Source organism: Scyliorhinus torazame, chromosome 17, assembly GCF_047496885.1.
Source record: "Scyliorhinus torazame isolate Kashiwa2021f chromosome 17, sScyTor2.1, whole genome shotgun sequence".
NCBI classification, from domain to species: domain Eukaryota; kingdom Metazoa; phylum Chordata; class Chondrichthyes; order Carcharhiniformes; family Scyliorhinidae; genus Scyliorhinus; species Scyliorhinus torazame.
In genome coordinates, this window is record NC_092723.1 from 165476905 (window position 1) to 165498329 (window position 21425).

General features: G+C 44.8%; 1 protein-coding gene across 1 annotated transcript in view; it reads left to right on the forward strand.

The window, feature by feature from the left end:
• The window catches only part of dnaaf5 (dynein axonemal assembly factor 5), a 157704-nt gene that overhangs the window by 122257 nt on the left and 14022 nt on the right, over positions 1–21425 (forward strand). Inside the window, exons 9-12 of the mRNA XM_072481565.1 lie at positions 374–521; positions 14401–14551; positions 20650–20806; positions 21203–21394. Coding sequence (XP_072337666.1) covers positions 374–521; positions 14401–14551; positions 20650–20806; positions 21203–21394 — 648 coding nt within the window. The remainder of the gene's footprint in view (positions 1–373; positions 522–14400; positions 14552–20649; positions 20807–21202; positions 21395–21425) is intronic.

Here is a 21425-nt window from a genome sequence, read left to right on the forward strand (position 1 = left end):
AGAACTGACAGCTTTATCACAGATGTGAGTTTACTTTGTTGAGCTTAGCCGTGCTCCTAAATGGAATCGGATACCTCCAAACCCACTCAGAATGAAATCTGTGGTCATTTGGTACAGAAAAGATATTTTACATTGTTGAGCAAATGATGAATTAAGTAAAATGAAGTTCTTTTTGTGATGGTTTCTGTAACTCAATGTTGTCAATTAACTAACTGCAATATATGTAAAACTAACTGGACAAAATTCATTTTAGTTTTCTAAAAGTTCAATTCAATGTAACCATTATGCACAATGTGTTTATCTAGGCTTTTTGTTTTATCAGTGACATTCCAGTGCAATCACTTCCTGAGGTTGTCTGCACTCTGTTTTGTAGGTCCTGTACTTGGGGAATCACTTCATGAAGTTTTTCCAGTCTTGAAAACCTGCCTTCAGCCCAACAGAGATCCTGAGATGCGTTTAAAAGTCTTCACCATGTTGTCAAAATTATTGCTCAATGCCAATGAAACTCTGGACTCTCAAGGGTAGGTGCACTGCAGGCGGTTTAAGTTCAAGATAGCAGATTTCTCTTGAGTAAGAAATTATCATTGTTAACACCTTCTGATATTTTACATTTTAAGGTTAAAAGAAAATGTAATTGTCTGATGAGTCCTTGTTAGCTGTGCCCCTCTATAATGTAGGAGACACTCATTTGTCATTTGATGACACCATGTTTCCTTATTAATTGGAAAAAGCAACGTGAAAGAGGAGTAAAATGCTTTCACATTTTGCGACTGTGGGTGACCTGAAGACCCTTGTTCTCCTGTATCAAATCCTTGCTTCAGGATTGCATGCAACCCACCAGAGATTTCGGTCATTTAGGGAGCTCCATAATGCTACTTTCTTGAAAGGTGATGATGTGCCATTAAGCGAATAGTTTCATTTCTTGAAAAGAAAGCAACCTTGCATGCTGGAAATGGGCATTTCAAATGTTTTAAGCTTTCAGTTAATTGGTGTGTGACAGTGTGGAGATAATTATTGAAATGCAAAGGAAAAGCTGAAGCCTATGAGGTACTATTTCACTTTGAATAGCTTGCCCTTTCCTCATTGATTTTATGTATAGCTTAATTTCATTGTGCCTGCCAGCTTTGGTTGACACGAGGGACAGGAAGTTTCCAAGTGCTTTATTTGCAATGATTCGGAAAATCATTACTGAGACTAGCCATATCCTGGGATGGATTAGACTTCTTCACTGCAGGATGTTTTCAACTTTTCTGCGGAATTTTACAGACTTATGATTCAGATGACAGGTGCACAATTTCTCTGTCATGGCTAAGGGCCACACTCTCGAATTCTTTGTCTCAAATGAACGCTAATGGTGCTGGATATTTCTTGGCCATGCAGACTGCCAGACTCCCAAGTGCTCATCATATGATTTCTGAGTGGCCCACCCACTTGTTCTGTTTTCTCTCTCATTTTGTTTTCTTTCTCTCTCTTCTTTCCCTCCCGCGCGCCCCCCCCCCCCCCCTTAAATAAAAAGCATTTTGGTTTTTCTTCCTTTTGCAAATCCGTTGGAAAAACTGTATAAAGCCACATGAACATGGTGCTTTGATGTGGACATTTTACCTATCAACAGTCTCTCTGAATAATGCAAACACAAAGACAAAACTGGAAATGGGTCATTGCATGCAGACCACCTTGTAGAATTGCATTAGTCAGTTCAGGTTGCATAATTCACCGGATTAAAATCAACATTTCCTTCTCTGGGTAATCTAACATCAATCACAGGAGATGTATTTAATTATGTTGTAAGAAATTACTGTTAATTACGAGCTATTTTGGATGGAACTGGAATGAGCTGTAGCTTTGGTAGCTAAGGTCATTTTAACAATTGTAATAAGGGAGTGCCATCTTCTGGACTCTATGCACCATAACACAGACGGAAGCATTTTAATTTCTCAGTTGCCCCAAAAGCCAAGCTTTTTGAAGTTAACATGCAGGTTCCTACTGTACCATTCACTAATGGAAGATTCTAGTTTAGTGTTCTGAGCCAATTTTGCTGACGCAAGTGTGCACTTTATTGATGAGGTGTATCGAAATACGAATTGGCATGTGGCACGGTATTGCTGACATCCTCATTCTCCATGTTTATGGTGTCTGTCTTGCTTCACTCAAAATACGCGGGGAATGGTGCAGAGAAAAATAAATAAATTGTGGGACAAAGTGAGCTCGGGAATGAGAGACAAATACCAAAAATACCTTATGAGCACCCCTATCTCTCCATTCTGGTTCAACAACCTTAAATGCCAAGCCATTCAGTCAGTTCATTTTATTTACCTTTCTCAATGTTTTGCTTTTTGTTGCCGACCTTGTGCCTGTTTTATATTATCTTGGGGAGGTAGTTGCAGTTCTGCATTATTTTGTAAAAATTGCCTGATATTATTTGTTAGCAAGATTTGGGTACATTTGTGTCGTTTTGTAGAATCCTTCATTTTTAAAATCTCTTGTTAATATTTGTTCTCTAACGTAAGGAAACTCTCTTTGTGCAGTACTTAATATTTTTCACTTGCATGCACACCTTCTGTTCTAGTTTAAAGCACATTACCTGGAATTTTAGATGTTTTCCATTGGATTTAAGTTGCACCAACTGCGCTGTGCCTTTTCTGTTGCCTTTGGCTAGAAATGTTCTGCCTCCCCCTTTATCATGGGTGCACTTTTATGTAAAAGCTGTACACCTTTCCAATAGAGGAGGATTCATCTGTTATCTACCATCCAGGAAGAGTTGGGAACTACCCAAACAAAGAAATCATTCAGGGCAGCTGACAAATTCAGCCATTTGCTCCACAGTCTTCCAACTGCACATCAAAGACTCGGCCTTGAATGGCACATTGAATTTTTTTTTTAATTGGGAAAATTTAAATTTAAGGTAAAGCAGGCTAAGTCAACAACGAAGTTTTGAACTGCCCAAACCTGACTTTCTGCACCACGCCTGTCTTGTTGAAGGCAGCAGACTGCCAGAAAATCTTCTGAAGCCAGTGATTTTCAAGCTTTATTTTACCTGAATGGAGGGACCCAACTCCAAAAACAACAACACACCTTGAGTGCTGCCTCCTGGCAGCTATCAAAAGAAAAACTGTTCTACTATTGCAAATACCATTGTTTATTATTATACAGCAGCGGAAGTTACCTATTGATAAATCAGAGTGCAGGATTTTAATGTCAGTTTGGCAAAAACACCCTAGTTTTGTTCAAAAGGGTTATGGTCCATGTAAGCTGGCCCTTTTGCTTCTTGTCCAGTTTCTTCACCAGAGTCCTTGAACGTGTTGTCACTCCAACATCAGTTCCCCCACCTTTCCCAGAACTCCATGCTTGAACCTCTGCAATCAGGCTGCCACCCTTGCTGCAATACCAGAACAGCTCTTAGCAAAGTCATTACTGTCGTTCTGTGTGATTGTGACAAAGGTAAACTTTCCCCCCCTCAACCTTCTTGACCTGACTGCAGGCTTTGATACATTTTACGGCACCATCTTCCTCCAATCCTCACCACGGTCATGCAGCTGGATGGCACTGCGCTTGCCTGGTTCCATTCTTATCTATCTAATCATAGACAAACAAATTACTTGCAATTGTTTCTCTTCCTGTTATCTCTCGTGTTGTTCCTCCTGTTTCTCATCGACATGCTGACCCGTGGTGACATCATCCAAAGCACAGCATTAGTTTTCCTTGTACACTACCACACCCAGCTCTATCTCACCACCATTTCTCTTGATTCCGCCACTTTCGATAAATTACCAGATTGTTTGTCTGACATCCAGTGTTGAGCAGAAATTTCCTCAAATTAAATTGGGGGAAGACTGAATCCATTTTTTTGTCCCCACTCCAAATTCTGATCCCTAGTTACCTACTCCATTTCCTTCCCTAGCAATAGTCTGAGATTAAATCAGTCTCTTCACAATCTTGGTGTCTCATTTGACTTTGAGATGAGCTTCGGACCCTATTCGCACCATCACATAGGCTGCTTATTTCAATTTCTGTGACTTTTCCCATCTCATCTCATCTGTTGAAATCCTCATTCCTGCCTTCGCTATCACTAGACTTGACTATTTCAATGCACTCCTGGCTGGCCTCCCACATTTTACCTTCTGCAAACTTGCGACCATCCAAACTCTGCCCACTTCCTAACTCACACCAAGTCCCATTCACCTATCACCCCTGTGCTCACTGAACCTACAGTGGCTTCCTTTCAAACAATTACTTCATTTTATATTTCTCATCATTATTTTCAAATCACTCCATGGCCTTGATCCACCCTATATCTGTAATCTCCTCCAACCTTACAGCCCTCCGATTTCTGCATTCCTCTAATTCTTATCACTTATTTTATCCTTTAGTGGGTTGTAATTAATCTACACCCACCCCTACCACCATTCTAGTGCCTCATCCTCTAAGTGGACTTCTTGCACACTCAGTTGTTTCACTGCCTCAGCTTCTTCTCGGCAAAACAACCTCCTGGATCTTTTTTTTTTTTTTTTTTTTATAAATGTTTTATTGAAATTTTTTTCCCCAAACAACAATTTTTCCCCTCTTACAAAGCAAACGCAACAATAACAATACAGAAATTTTAAACAATACACAAGTAACAAAACCCCTTTATCTTTGACCTAAACTAAACCCCCCCCCCCCCCCCCCTGGGTTGCTGCTGCTGGTCATCTGTCTTCCCTCTAACGTTCCCCTAGGTAGTCGAGAAATGGCTGCCACCGCCTGGTGAACCCTTGAGCCGATCCTCTCAGGGCAAACTTTATCTGCTCCAGTTTAATGAACCCCGCCATATCATTTACCCAGGCCTCCAGTCCGGGGGGTTTCGCCTCCTTCCACATGAGTAGGATCCTGCGCCGGGCTACTAGGGACGCAAAGGCCACAACGTCGGCCTCTTTCGCCTCCTGCACTCCCGGCTCTTCCGCAACTCCAAATAGAGCTAACCCCCAGCCTGGTTTGACCCGGGCCTTCACCACCCGCGAAATCACTCCCGTCACTCCCTTCCAATACCCTTCCAGTGCCGGGCATGCCCAAAACATATGTGCGTGGTTTGCCGGGCTCCCGCCACACCTCCCACATTTGTCCTCCACTCCAAAGAACCTGCTCAATCTTGCTCCCGTTATGTGTGCTCTATGTAGCACCTTAAATTGAATCAGGCTAAGCCTGGCGCATGAGGAAGAGGAATTTACCCTGCTTAGGGCATCAGCCCACATACCCTCCTCTATCTCCTCCCCTAGTTCTTCTTCCCACTTTCCTTTTAGTTCGCCCACCGACTCCTCCCCCTCTTCCCTCATCTCTCGGTAAATCTCTGACACCTTGCCCTCTCCGACCCACACCCCTGAAAGCACCCTGTCCTGTATCCCCTGTGTCGGGAGCAATGGAAATTCCCTCACCTGTTGTCTAGTAAATGCCCTCACCTGCATATATCTCAAGAAATTTCCCCGGGGCAACTTATACTTTTCCTCCAATGCTCCCAAGCTCGCAAAAGTCCCATCTATAAATAAATCTCCCACCCTCCTAATTCCCAACTGGAACCAGCTCTGAAATCCTCCATCCATTCTTCCTGGGGCGAACCTATGGTTGTTCCTGATTGGGGACCCCACCAGGGCTCCCCGCACCCCTCTCTGTCGCCTCCACTGTCCCCAGATATTTAATGTTGCCGCCACCACCGGGTTCGTGGTAAACTTTTTAGGTGAGATCGGTAGCGGCGCCGTCACCAGCGCCTCTAAACTCGTCCCTTTACAGGACTTTCTCTCCAGTCTTTCCCACGCCGCTCCCTCACCCTCCATCATCCATTTACGTATCATTGCCACATTGGCGGCCCAATAGTAATCGCCCAAGTTCGGTAGTGCCAATCCTCCTCTGTCCCTACTACGCTGAAGGAACCCCCTCCTTACTCTCGGAACTTTCCCTGCCCACACGAAGCTCGTGATGCTCCTGTCTATTTTATTAAAAAAGGTCTTAGTGATTAGGATAGGGAGACATTGAAATACAAATAAGAACCTCGGGAGGACCATCATCTTAATTGCTTGCACCCTGCCCGCCAGCGATAGAGGCTGCATGTCCCACCTCTTGAAGTCCTCCTCCATTTGTTCTACCAACCGTGTCAGATTAAGTCTGTGCAAGGTTCCCCAGCTCCTAGCGATCTGAATCCCCAGGTATCGGAAGTTTCTTTCCACTTTCCTTAGAGGCAAGCCTTCTATCTCTCTACTCTGGTCCCCTGGATGTATCACAAATAATTCACTCTTCCCCATGTTTAGCCTATACCCCGAGAAATCCCCGAACCCCCTCAAAATTCGCATAACCTCTATCATTCCCCCCGCTGGGTCCGACACGTATAACAATAGGTCATCCGCATATAACGAGACTCGGTGTTCTTCTCCCCCTCTAATCACCCCTCTCCATTTCCTGGAGTCTCTCAACGCCATGGCCAGAGGTTCAATTGCCAACGCGAACAACAATGGAGACAGCGGGCATCCCTGTCTTGTTCCCCTATATAGTCGGAAATACTCCGATCTATGTCGACCTGTAACTACGCTTGCCGTTGGAGCCCCATAAAGAAGTCTAACCCAGCTAATAAACCCGTTCCCAAACCCAAACCTCCTTAACACTTCCCATAAATACTCCCACTCCACCCTATCAAATGCCTTCTCTGCGTCCATTGCCGCCACTATCTCTGCCTCCCCCTCCACTGGGGGCATCATTATCACCCCTAATAGTCGTCGCACGTTAACATTCAGTTGTCTCCCTTTTACGAACCCTGTCTGGTCTTCGTGCACCACCCCCGGGACACAGTCCTCTATCCTCGATGCCAGTACCTTTGCCAACAATTTGGCGTCCACGTTCAACAATGAAATGGGTCTATAGGACCCGCACTGCAACGGATCTTTATCCCTCTTCAAAATTAACGATATCGTCGCCTCCGACATCGTCGGGGGTAGAGTCCCCCCTTTCCTGGCCTCATTGAACGTCCTCACCATCAACGGGGCCAACAAGTCCACATATTTTCTGTAATACTCCACCGGGAACCCGTCTGGTCCTGGGGCCTTCCCTGCTTGCATGCTTCCCAGTCCCTTAATAACCTCGTCCACCCCAATCGGTGCCCCCAGGCCTACCACCCCCCGCTCCTCCACTTTCGGGAACCTCAATTGGTCCAGGAACTGCCGCATCCCCTCCTCCCCCTCTGGGGGTTGAGACCTATACAGTTCCTCATAGAAGGTCTTGAACACCTCATTTATCTTTCCTGCCCTTCGCACCGTGTCTCCCCTTTCGTCTCTAATTCCTCCTATTTCCCTCGCTGCTGCCCTCTTTCGCAATTGATGAGCCAACAGGCGACTCGCCTTTTCCCCATATTCATACCTCCTCCCCTGTGCCTTCCTCCACAGTACCTCCGCCTTTCTGGTGGTCAGAAGGTCAAATTCCGTCTGGAGTCGTCTCCTCTCCCTGTACAATTCCTCCTCCGGGGTCTCTGCAAATTCCCTATCCACCCTTAAAATCTCCCCCAGTAATCTTTCCCTTTCCTTGGCCTCTGTTTTCCTTTTGTGGGCCCCAATGGAGATCAGCTCTCCTCTGACCACCGCTTTTAGTGCTTCCCATACCACTCCCACCGGGACCTCGCCGTCGTCATTGACCTCCAGGTATCTCTCAATACACCCCCGCACTCTTGCACACACTCCCTCATCCGCCATCAGTCCCACATCTAATCGCCAGAGTGTTCTCTGCTCCCTTTCCTCTCCTAATTCCAGGTCCACCCAATGTGGGGCATGATCCGAAACCGCTATGGCTGCGTACTCAGCTTCTTCCACCCTAGAGATCAACGACCTTCCCAAAACAAAAAAATCTATCCGGGAGTACACTTTATGGACATGGGAGAAGAAGGAATACTCCCTAGCCCTAGGTCTAAGAAATCGCCATGGATCCACTCCCCCCATTTGGTCCATAAACCCCTTAAGTACCTTGGCCGCTGCCGGCCTTCTTCCGGTCCTTGAGCTGGATCTATCTAGCCCCGGGTCCAGCACCGTATTAAAGTCCCCTCCTAAAATCAAGTTTCCTACCTCCAGGTCCGGTATACGCCCCAGCATCCGTCTCATAAATCCCGCATCGTCCCAGTTTGGGGCATACACGTTAACCAACACGACCTCCATTCCCTCCAGCCTGCCACTCACCATTACATATCTACCTCCGCTATCTGCTACGATGTTCTTTGCTTCAAATGCGACCTGTTTCCCCACCAAAATGGCCACCCCTCTATTCTTTGCGTCCAGTCCTGAGTGGAACACCTGTCCCACCCATCCTTTCCTTAGCCTAACTTGGTCCGCCACCTTTAGGTGCGTCTCTTGGAGCATAACCACGTCTGCCCTTAGTCCTTTCAAATGCGCGAGCACTCGGGCCCTTTTTATCGGTCCGTTCAGGCCTCTCACGTTCCACGTGATCAGCCTCACTAGGGGGCTACCTGCCCCCCTCCCGTGTCGACTAGCCATTACCTTCTCTAGGCCAGTCCCATATCCCGCCTCCGCGCTCCCGCTCGCTCCCCCAGCGTCGCACACCATCCCCGCCCACCCACTCTTTAGCCATTTCCTTTTGGATTTCCGCAGCAGCAACCCAGTTGTCCCCCCCCCCCCCTTCTCCCTCCCTCCTCCCCTCCCCGCTAGATCTCTTTCTAGCTTGATTGCTCCCCCCATATTACTTCCGTAAGTCAGCTAACTTCAACTGACCCCGGCTACTCTTGCTCACTCCTCGACCCCCCCCATGTGGGGAACTCCCATCCGCCTTGCGCCTGTCTTCCCGCCTTATTCTTTCTGGTGCGGGAACATCCCTTTACCTGACCCGCCTCTTATGGCGCAGCTCCCTTTCCCCTCCCCCTCCCCTTCCCCATTCTCCAACTATGTCCCGTCTTTCCCCCCTCACCGGCGCCCACATTTCCCCAATGTCTCCCCCCTTCCCTGTTTACTTCTCAATTAACTTCCACCGTAACATTAACAATAACATTTCCTGCAGCATCAGTCCCTCAGTTCCGATCCAATTTCTCTTCTTTGATGAAGGTCCATGCTTCCTCCGCCGTCTCGAAATAATGGTGTCTCTCCTGATACGTGACCCATAGTCTTGCCGGCTGCAGCATCCCGAACTTCACCTTCCTTTTATGCAACACCTCTTTGGCTCGGTTGAAGCTCGCCCTCCTTCTCGCCACCTCCGCACTCCAATCCTGGTATACCCGTACCACTGCATTCTCCCATCTGCTACTCCGCACCTTTTTAGCCCATCTCAGGACCTCTTCTCTATCCTTAAGGCGGGAAAATCGCACGATTATCGCCCTGGGTGGTTCTCCCGCTTTTGGTCTTCTCGCCGGAATCCGATTTGCCCACTCCACCTCCAAGGGGCCCGTAGGGGCCTCAGCACCCATCAGTGAGCTCAGCATCGTACTTGCGTACGCTCCACAGTCCACTCCTTCCACACCCTCAGGGAGACCCAGTATCCGAAGGTTCTTCCTTCGCGCTCCATTTTCTAGGGCTTCGATCCTTTCAGTACACTTTTTATGAAGTGCCTCGTGCGTCTGTGTCTTAACCGCCAGGCCCAGGATCTCGTCCTCAATATCTGTCACCTTCTGCTCCACCACACGGAGCTCTGTCTCCTGGGTCTTTAATGTCTCCTTGAGCCCCTCAATTGCCTGTAGCAACGGGGTCAGCACCTCCCTCTTCAGCAGCTCCACGCACCGTCTCACAATTTCATGCTCAGGCCCCCATGTCGCCTGCGCTTTCTCCGCCGCCATCTTGTACTTCTCTCTTTCTGACCCTTTGGTCGACGATTCCTCGCGCTGCAGCCGCCGCCGCCGGTTTTTTCCTCCTTCGTTTGGGGGGGACTCCCTTCTCACACGCCCCACACCGGGTTGCGTCGTCGAAAAATTCCCCGTTGGGGCTCTTAAAAGAGCCCGAAGGTCCGTCGGAGCTGGAGCCGCCGAAGCGTGCGGCTAGCTAGGCATCACCGCAACCGGAAGTCCCTTCAGTGGCCTTGATGAGGTCTTTTCACAGTTGTTCCCTCTGCTGCTAGAATTCACCTTTGATACAGGCCCTCAGGTCAGCTTGCAGCTTTAAGCTTGCCCTTCCCCCGCCTGCATGCTGGAAGAGGCCCTGTTTATCCTGTAGTTGCAGCCAAATCCTTCACTGTTTCTGCGTGTGTCTGGCAACCAAGAGACATACCCTTCCTGGGGGACACTGTCGGGGGAATATTGCCGCCTTCTTCCCACACCGGGAAATGTCAAACAAATGCCGTGGGGGCCCTGTAAAAGAGCCCAAAAGTCCGTTCCAAGCAGGAGCTGCCGAATGTGCGACCTAGCTCTGCATAGCCGCACCCGGAAGTGACCTCCTGGATCTTGATGCGATCTTTTTTTAATATTGAATTCTGCCTGCAAACTTCCAGTCTTTTGTTTTTGGTGGTGTTCATTGTTGTGCTAACCTTATGGATGAAAATTGAGAAATAATGGGACATTTAAACTGTAAATTATTTGACAAATGCAAAATTCTGCAGATGCTGGAAATCTAAAATTAAAAGCTGAGAATTGAAAATAACCCTCAGCAGGTCAGACAGCATCTATGTGGATAAAAAGATTTGAGCCAAAATTCTCCATCCGTTCCCGCCCGCAGGATCTTCCGGTTGCACCGAAGCCAACACCACCCTCCCCGTCACAGGTTCCCCAATGGCGGAGGGTGCGAACAGTGGGAAAACCTGTTGACTGCGGTGGGACCAGGTTATCCCGCTGCCAGCAAATGATGGTCTGCCTCCACTGCCGCCGCAAAACACACCTCGGGGGACGCACGGAAAATTGTGCCCTTATGGTTTCAGGTTGACAATCTTTCATTAGAAAAATAATGAAAGGTCAGCGATCTAAAATGTTAACTCTTTTATAAATCTCCACATATGCTGCCTGAACTGCTGTGAGTTTCCAAAATTTTTTATAAATTATTTACGTCCCAGTTGTGACTAAAACAATACTTATATGACTTGATAACATTTCTTTAGAATAGACCGATTGCACGAAGGCCAACAGCTATATTAAATGCAAATAACCTAAGTGTGAAATAAAAAGGAAGCCATTTGTCTCTTCGTGTGTCAGAATGTGAGAGTACCTTTAAGAAATGGGTGTTTATAAAATAGCTGTAGTGGATGTACCTTTAAGAAATGGATATTTATCAGTGATGTCAGAGTGTGGGTGGAGCTGGGCTGTCTGCTTTTACCTTTGCTTTGGGCTGTCGGCTACAGGGTGTTTTTAGTTTTGTTTTGAGTGCTGGATAGCTGCAGGAAAAGCAAGCAGCTGTATAAGGACCTCTCTGAAATCTAAAGACTGTCTCCAGATCATTTGGGTGATTTCAAAGTGATAATTGCTCTCAGTAGAGAATTTGAATCTGATCTCTGTTAAAAGGGTCTTTTGTCTTATGCATGTTGCAAGGAAAAATAAAGGGTTACTTATAGAATATTGTATCTGTGGGGATGACTGGTGTTGATAGTTGTTAAGATGTTTACTGTGGGTTTATAAAGTGTTAATTGGTTTCATAAATAAACATTGTTTTAATTTAAAAGTACTTTAGTTCTCTGTTGCATCACACCTGTAAAGTGGGCCCTTGTGTTCCCCATAACCACAATCTATTCACAGTTATGGGTCAGGTGAACTCCATGATACACTTTGGGGTTCTCTAAACCCTGGCCCATAACACAAGTTAATTCCTCGCACTGACCATACAGAATCTCTTAGGTTGTGGACCTGACCCATTGTATCTCCAGAAGAAAGGTTCTACAAAATTGCTCTCTACAAACCACTAAAAGAAAACGCTACCATACACTAATTCCAGCCATGACTATTTACTTTCCTTCGTCTGATGAGTCAGTATTCCCAGCAGCTCAGGGAGCAGCACTTAATGATTTCTGTCTGTACTTAATCATATAACCCGTAATCGGGTTTCCAGCCAAAATGTTCTCGGAGTTCTCCGTTTAAAAAGTTTAGATCAACACAGGAATAGATACAGGAGTGGTTAAATAACATTAACTTCGCATCCATGAGGAATAATGTGTCCATACGTCTTCTCTTGAGTGTGAGGAAAGGTCCACGATTTTTACATGGCTGGAATAATGTTCCAAATATAACCATCAGAGGCTCGTATATTCTGCTGTACAGATGAAAAGCTCTGGACTCTTGAATGCATCTATAAATAACTTAAGGGACAGTAAGTTAACAAGTGAAGCAGATGCTCAGTTGAGCGCATGTTGTATTAACTCAACATTATTACAATTGCGCAGATCCTCCTTGAGGCTTTTCCTTGTCTGGATGATGTTTTGCAACTGCGAAGCTGAAAAGAAAATTATTTTATTGAGCTTCCATTTCCCTGAAGAGGCTTCAGGCCAATCCACATTCAACAACCTGCTCTGAAAACCCTGCTCACATTTTGACAGACATGACAAATTTAATCACGACAGCTGAGGCAACAAGCAACATTTTAATCAACAGCATTTTAAATAAAACAACCCTCATGTTAATTTGCATCATCTCCCAATGTTAATGGGTCCTTTTTTTTAAATCTAGAATTCGGATCTGGATTCGCATCCTCACCAAAAAAGAATCAGTATTTCCTTCGGCCAACATATCTGTATACCATGTTCTATTGAAACATGTCGATTAGATTTTTTGAGAGTTTTTTTTACTGAATAACAAAGCCCAAAGCATTGCCTCGTCCACCTTAGTAGTGGAGCTAATTAGAGACAATGTGAAAGTAAATCTATCGTGCTTTAGATTGGTAGAACCCTCAAGAGTATTGAAAGTCAAAGAGATCTAGGAGTACAGGTCCACAGGTCATTGAAAGGGGCAACACAGGTGGAGAAGGTAGTCAAGAAGGCATACGGCATGCTTGCCTTCATTGGCCGGGGCATTGAGTATAAGAATTGGCAAGTCATGTTGCAGCTGTATAGAATCTTAGTTAGGCCACACTTGGAGTATAGTGTTCAATTCTGGTCGCCACACTACCAGAAGGATGTGGAGGCTTTAGAGAGGGTGCAGAAGAGATTTACCAGAATGTTGCCTGGTATGGAGGGCATTAGCTATGAGGAGCGGTTGAATAAACTCGGTTTGTTCTCACTGGAACGAAGGAGGTTGAGGGGAGACCTGATAGAGGTCTACAAAATTATGAGGGGCATAGACCGAGTGGATAGTCAGAGGCTTTTCCCCAGGGTAGAGGGGTCAATTACTAGGGGGCATAGGTTTAAGGTGAGAGGGGCAAGGTTTAGAGTAGATGTACGAGGCAAGTTTTTTACGCAGAGGGTAGTGGGTGCCTGGAACTCGCTACCGGAGGAGGTGGTGGAAGCAGGGACGATAGTGACATTTAAGGGGCATCTTGACAAATACATGAATAGGATGGGAATAGAGGGATACGGACCCAGGAAGTGTAGAAGATTGTAGTTTAGACGGGCAGCATGGTCGGCACAGGCTTGGAGGGCCGAAGGGCCTGTTCCTGTGCTGTACATTTCTTTGTTCTTTGTTTGTTCTTTAATTGTTTTGTGTGTGATCCAATCACTGAAATTAAACAATGTTTATATCATAATCCATTTGTAAATTTGGGCGCACTTAGCAAGTTATTACATGATTATTGGTTCGAGAGGAATTGTTCTCCATGACAAAGTAGCTGGCTTCAGAAGAAGTGAAGGGGCGTACATTGAGGAGAAGGAAGAGGAACCCTTCAGTTTAAAATCCTGTGGGCTGTGAGGCTTGCTTTGGTGTTGATAATTATGAGAAAGTCTCTGAATAATAATGGAATATATAATCCCTGAAAGATTATGCTTAAAAAAAAATCAACGAAGATAAATTTCCATCATAGTAGTCAATGGGTAATCTTACTGGAGCTTGTGAAGTGCAAGAAATAGTCTCTACGAGATGATACATGTCAGTCTTTTTAGTGATTATTCTCTGCAGTCATCTTTTCTAAGTCAGGTTCTTTGTAAGCTTGAATGCCAAAGTGGGAATCATTCAGAGGAGGACTCCCTTGCTGGCCTGCTGTTTTTTTTTATGCAAGCTGCTCTCAACCTGTGGTGTGATTTAAAAGAAAAAAAATTAATTACATGGGAAAATGCTGCACCCACAAAATTGCAAGCCATCATTTGATTAATTTTGCATCTTTAAAAGTCGGATTGTTTGGTAAGATTAATCTCTCTCTTAATGAGCAAAACCAGTCAGCTGAAGAAAAAAAAACATTCTTCCTGCCCTACTAAACCTCGCCTGCCATGTTATTTGGTCGGAAATGCACTGACTTCCCACCCACATCTCTTTTAAAATTAAAAAATTCCACATATACCAGTTATTAATCCTGCCTCTGTTTTCCATTGCTGACTGCAGTGTCTTATGTTTTGCTTTAGGCATTTCAGTAGCTACCTGGAGATGCTTGTAAGAGATATTTTGGTGCCTAATCTGCTGTGGCATGCTGGGAGGACAGCAGCTGCAATCCGCACGACTGCTGTATCCTGTCTGTGGGCTCTTCTGCATAGCAAGATGATTACACTGGAACAGGTAAATCCCAGAAGGTCAAAGATTCAAAAACAAGCCATTTCAAAACCAGACAAATATTAAATAATCTCGTCAGGCAAAGCCGTAGACAAGGCACCTCACAAAGTTAGCCTTACGTTAATTTCAAATGTGCTAACATTAATTGAGCCTTACTCAGGCTTTAAGCCATGAAGTCCATGTAGAAAGGAGCAGATATTGATTCCAGTGAAGCTTGTCTGTCAAATCTTCCTCCATACATTTCTTCATTCTTTAATGACTGTCTCGTTCATTATCTACCGCATGTGCTTAAATTAGAAACATAGAAAATAGGAGCAGGAGGAGCCTATTCGGTCCTTCGAGTCACTATTCATTATGATCATGGCTGTGGGCGACACGGTGGTGCAGTGGTTAGCACTACTGCCTCATGGTGCCGAGGACCCAGATTCGATCCCAGCGCTGGGTCACTGTCCGTGTGGGGTTTGCACATTCTCCCGTGTCTGCGTGGGTCTCTCCCCCACAACCCAAAAAGATATGCAGGGTAAGTGAATTGGCCACTCTAAATTGCCCCTTAATTGGAAAAAAAAATAATTGGGTACTCTAAATTTACATCAAAAACAGATCATGGCTGATCAAGTCTTCGCCCCAAGTGCTATATCTCGCTGCTTCTTGAAAACATAATTGTCTTTTCTTTGCCTAATGCTTTTTTTGTCTTTCTGGCTCTTTTCCTCTCCTCTCCTCTAACAGCTTGTGTCTTTTTAGTTTTTGTGCACAGCCAGAATAGTTGAATTCAAATGCATTTGGCTCAAGAGGAAGACCTTTTCATAGAATTTACAGTGCAGAAGGAGGCCATTCGGCCCATCGAGTCTGCACCGGCTCTTGGAAAGAGCACCCTACCCAAAGACAACACCGCCACCCTATCCCCATAACCCCACCCAACACTAAGGGCAATTTTGGACACTAAGGGCAATTTATCATGGCCAATCCACCTAACCTGCACATCCTTGGACTGTGGGAGGAAACCGGAGCACCCGGAGGAAACCCACGCACACACGGGGAGGATGTGCAGACGCCGCACAGACAGTGACCCAAGCCGGAATCGAACCTGGGACCCTGGAGCTGTGAAACAATTGTGCTATCCACAAGGCTACCGTGCTGCCCTCTTTTCTAACTGATTTGTGACCAAGATTGAGCTCAGTCTGATTTCTGGGCAATGACCTTGCTGCAGTCTCTATCAGGCATGATCTCTTTCAGTTTCAGTCTCTTCAAACCCTTAACAGCTGAATGGAAAACATGTTTTATACTCCCCATCACCTCTTTGCATATAAGCATGTAATTATTTCAGTAGCTAGTAATAAAACTGCATCTGGTGTTCAGTGAATTCATTAAAATACTGGACTCATGAAAGCTTTGAACTTTGGCATTAAAATAACTTAATTACAAAACCCCAGAGTTGAACTCTTTCATTTACCTTTACCCCGAACCAACTCTCATACAGCAGGAGGCTAATTGGCCCATCGAATCCATGCGTGTGGGCAGCATGGTAGTACAGTGGTTAGCACAGTTGCTTCGCAGTTCCAGGCTCCCAGGTTCGATTCCCTGCTGGGTCACTGTCAGTGTGAAGTTTGCACTTTCTCCCCGTGTCTGCGTGGGTTTCCTCCGGGTGCTCTGGTTTCCTCCCACAGTCCAAAGTTGTGCAGGTTAGGTGGATTGGCCATGATAAATTGCCCTTGGTGTCCAAAAAAGGTTGGGTGGGTTTACTGGAATACGTGATTGCGGGGATGGGGTGGAGGCGTGGGTTTAAGTAGGGTGCTCTTTCCAAGGGCTGGTGCAAACTCAATGGGCTGAATGGCCTCCTTCTGCACTGTGAATTCTATGCTGGCTCACTGTAGGGTAATCCAGTCAGTCCCATTCCCCTGCTCTAGCCCCATTGACCTGCAAAGTGCTGGAACATTTTGCTCCTCGTGCAAAAACATTGATGTTACAAGCCTGTGTGGGAAGATTTGTTTGTCCACTCAAAATGTACTGCACCTTGTGCAAACTCAGGCACATTGGGAGTTCCTTTTCTGGATTGTTCCAAGGGCATCTCTGCAACAGAGCCTGTGCTAGCAAAATGGACAGGAACAGGAATTCTCCCTCAAGCCTCGGGTCATCAAGGGGGTAAGGATCAGTTGTGAGAATGTCCCAAGTAAATGTGAACATACACAAATAAATCCTACTTTTCCTCTCTTTCGCCTATCTTAAGGATCCCCACAGATCCTCCATTCATCGAGCAGTCCAGGGGCAAGCCGCGGTGTCATATTTCACTCCCCAACATTGCACCTAAGTTCAATTCCCACAGATTGTCCATGCCTACTGAAAGAAGGTCCAGTTTCATCCCATCACAAAACCTCTGGAAGTTCCTGGGTAATATAAAAATGGCGATAGCCCTTTCCCCAGGGAAAATGGGAATTCCCAAGGTCAAGGGTCAAGACAGCAGGCAGTGTCAGGAGTTGGGTGCTATAATATCTGAACACTCAGATTGTGACACATAAAATTCCCGTACCAGCCTCCCCGAACAGGCGCCGGAATGTGGCGACTAGGGGCTTTTCACAGTAGCTTCATTTGAAGCCTACTTGTGACAATAAGCGATTTTCATTTCATCTTTTATGTTCCTAAACAAACATTTCAATGTAAATGCCCATCTAAAACGGCACCTCGTTGCTGCCATCCTTGTTTCTAGGTTGGACAGCTGGTGCTTTACTGAGCTGCACCTAAATAATCATCTTGGAATGTGGATCAAACCATGTGGCATTAGGCAAAAGTTCCCAGTGTAGAGTGCATTTTGATGTGGTCCAGTTTCAGACATTCAAACCACTTCAGTAGAAATTGGTTAAATTCCTGGTGTAAATTCAGGGTTCAATGTTGAAGAAATGACATTACATGAAAGCCCTTTGATTACTAGTTCAACATCTGATGGAAGTGTGGATTGAATATCATTCACAGACTATTTTTTTGCTGCATGTATATCCTGAAAAAGAAAACCCTTGCTTTCAAACAAATGTGCAGTTTTACAACCTGGAGGAACAGCTTCCGATGTTTCTGCTTGTTGCTTTCATGTCGCCAAACAATTGGCTCATCAGCCCTAAGCAATGGAAACCCAAGTAGAAGAAAATCTTACTGACCAACACAGATGGTGTATACTTGCCTTAATAGTGACATACAAGAGAATAAAGCAGCAATTAAATGTCCTTCAATGCATCACCCGATTTAAAAGTACATCAGTATCCTAATGTGCAAAGCAATAACGATAGCATCGTAAGCAAATGTCAATTATAGCTCTTGCAATTGATTGTTATCCTGGTATGCAGACTCTTCAGTAGCATGTTTCAAAGTACTTTGCGACAATATGTAGCTAATGACGTACAAGATAGTTATGAATGAGGAAGGCCATTCAAGCCATCTGAACAGATCCAGCTGAAAGAACCTGGGTGTTTCTCTTTTACATCTAGTTCTTTCCGAAAATTAGTTACAGGATTTTTGCCTCCACTATTACACTTGGAAGACCATTTTTTCTATTGATCACATTGGCGACAAGCATCCTGAAACAAGGCCTAAAGTTGACTTTTACAACTTTTAACCTGTGTCAGTATCATTTTGAATTCCAATGCTGAATTTAGCCATTTGCTATCTTGCGTGCTTTACTGGCCCTTCTCTTCCTATATTAGCCTGACTGAGATTAGATATATTTGATGAATTGCAATTGCTGAGCCCCACTTTAAGCATTTATACCTATAAGCCCACTGCCCTGTTCCAGCTCTAAGATGTCAGTCCCACCCCTCTGCTCTTTTCCATAGCGTAGCAAGTTTTTCTCTTCCAAATCCTTGACCAGTGACCTCTTATAAATTGAATTTAAGTTTAATTTTCTTCCTCTACCTTTTCAGGCAGTGCATTCAGACCATTACAATTTGCTGGGTAATTTTATTTTCCTAATATCCTATTTGGTTCTTTTTGCTAATCAACTTAAATCTGAGTACTCTGGTCATGACCTTGTGTTACTGGAAAGAGTAAGCAAGGAGACACTATCAAGACTATTCATGATTTTGAACAACTCTAATGAAATCTCTGCTTCAATTTATATTGATCATAACTTCCTAACACTGCTGCTGCTGTATTTGTTCATATCTGACCGAGGAGGAAGGGTCAATGAACCAGGATTTCAGAATTTGGCTTCCATCTGAAGGGAAGTTAGAGTTCTGCAGTGGTGTGATGTTAAGTTAAAGTGCTGCACTTCCCTTTCCAATGTTACATATTTCAGTACAGCAAGGCTGCAACAAATAATGCATGATTGCATTTGGACTCAGCCTGGACAGGGGGGGACGTTGAACAAATCAGGAATTTTAAATAAGAAATAGGAGTGGGCAGTACAACCCCTTGAGCCTGCACTGCCATTCAATAAGATCATGGCTGAACCTCAACCTCAATTCCACTTTCCTGTGCTATCTTCATGATCCCCTTAAGATTGAAACATAGAAAATAGGAGCAGGAGGAGGCCATTCGACTCTTCGAGCCTGCTCCGCCATTCATTATGATCTTGGTTGACCATCGAACTCAATAGCCTGTTCCCGCCTTTCCCCCCCCCCCCCATATCCTTTGAGCCCTTTTGCGCCAAGAGCTATATCTTACTCCTTCTTGAAAACATACAATGTTTTGGCCTCAACTACTTTCTGCGGTATCAAATTCCTCACCACTCGCTGGGTTAAGAAATTTCTCCTCATCTCAGTCCTAAATGGTCTACCCCGTAGCCTCAGGCTATGATCCCTGGTTCTGGACTCCTCCACCATCGGGAACATCCTTCCTGCATCAACCCTGTCTAGTCCTTTTAGAATTTTATAGGTTTCTATGAGATCCCCTCTCATTCTTCTGAATTCCAGTGAATATAATCCTAACAGACTCAATCTCTCCTCGTATGTCAGCCCTGCTATCCCAGTCTGGTAAACCTGTGCTGCACTCCATCTATAGCAAAACCTTCCTTCCTCAGATAAGGAGACCAAAACTGCACGCACTATTCTGTGTAGCCTCACCAAGGCCTTGTATAATTGCAGCAAGACATCCCTGCCCCTGTACTTGAATTCTCTATGAAAACTCTATGGATCTTCATCTCGAATGTAGTCAACAGCTGAGCACTTACAGCACTTCAGGGTAGAGAATTGCAAAGGTTCCATGCTCTTTTGAATAAGGAAAGTTCTGCTCATTTCAGCCCAATATGGCTGTTCCATTATCCTGAGACTATGCCCCCTGACTCTCGACTATCCAGAAAGGGGAAACAACCTCTCCGTATCTAACTTGTCAAACACCCTCAGAATCTTGTGTGTTTCAATGGGATCACCCCTCATTCTTTTTGAAAACCAGAGAATACAAGCCCATTCTACTCCATCTCTCCTTATAGGAAAACTCTCATTCCAGAAATTGTTACAAAGGAAAGAAAATAAGCTCTTAGAAAAGATGGTGCAGATTGCCACAAATTTCTACAAGTCTACAGAGTTGCTAAATGTTTTTTCTTTGAAAAAAGGTAGGTCGAGTTGTGTAGGGGACGCAGCAGGAAAAACTTAAATTTGGAAACTTTGTTGAGTTTTAGTGTGGTTGGCATGGGTCAGTTAGCAACATTGTATGGGAGAATATGCAAACTCCACGTGACAGTGACTCGGGGCCAGGATCGAACACCGTTGCTGCCGTCTGAAGATTATTTCATGCGGCACTAAGGTTCAAAAAGTTTGCCCATCCCGCTATAAATAAATGCTAAATGTGACAAAACTATTACCATCGGATTGGGTGTGACTTTTAATGCTAAGGTCTACTGCTCTTTTGAGATTATTCTTGTCCTATTTGTCTTTGCGGTTTAAAACATTTTTACGCACTGCAAAGACACGAACCACCTTTGCTGACATATTTTTATTACTATTCTTGCCAAAGCTTTTGTGAGGCAAACCGTATAATGGGAGAATATACCACGTCACAGAATTCCATTCACATGGGCCTACAACCTTTGATGTTATAAATCATTGCAGGTTGTTTCACTTGTAGTTTTGACGGTTGCATGAGAAGTTAGACTGGCAGCAGTTTCATGTTTCTTGTCATTTCCATAGGCTCTTGGAGTATATGAGGACTTGATGCCAAAAGTGATTGCAGCATTGGATGAAGATTCAAAAATGACTCGATTGCTGGCTTGTCGGATTGTCAGTTCTATTTTAAAAGTTTGTGGGAATCACTTGAATCCTGATGAGCTTAATAAATTGTATCCAGGTAACGTATATACCAGGATAATTTATTTTTGAGATGCAGTGGTACCATTGCCATAGGTGTTTTCTTCTTCTGTAGCTTTCCTTAACGCCCGTATTTGCAGATATTCTGTTAAGCCTGCACTTTGAAAGGTTTGTCTCTTGGTGTTTGAAATTTCTTTGGCCACGAGAATTACTTGTGGAGAAGGAGAAGTTAATTTGAAATGTAGATGAAAGTACTTTCTGACATTTATTGAATCCAAAGAATTTTTCTTTTGGGCATGCTTTTTTGGTTGATCTTAGCATCAGATCCTTGGATCTTGCTGCTGATTTTTTTGAAATGTTCAATTTGGCGAGTTTTTAAATATTCGCGCAGATACTGTGGCAACACTAGTAAGAGTTTCCTTTTTCTTTAAATTAGAACTTCTAAAACGCCTGGATGATGGTTCGGACGAAGTGCGCATAGCAGCTGCCAAAGCTTTAAGTGTTTGGTTCCAATGTGCTGGGATTCTTAATGACCAATCGCTGATGAAGAACCACCTTGAATTCCTGTACCGTGGGCTTTTGGTTCATCTGGATGATCCAGAGAGCAACATCCAAAAACTACTTCTCGGTAAGAATGATGAGTGCATGTCCTTGATTTT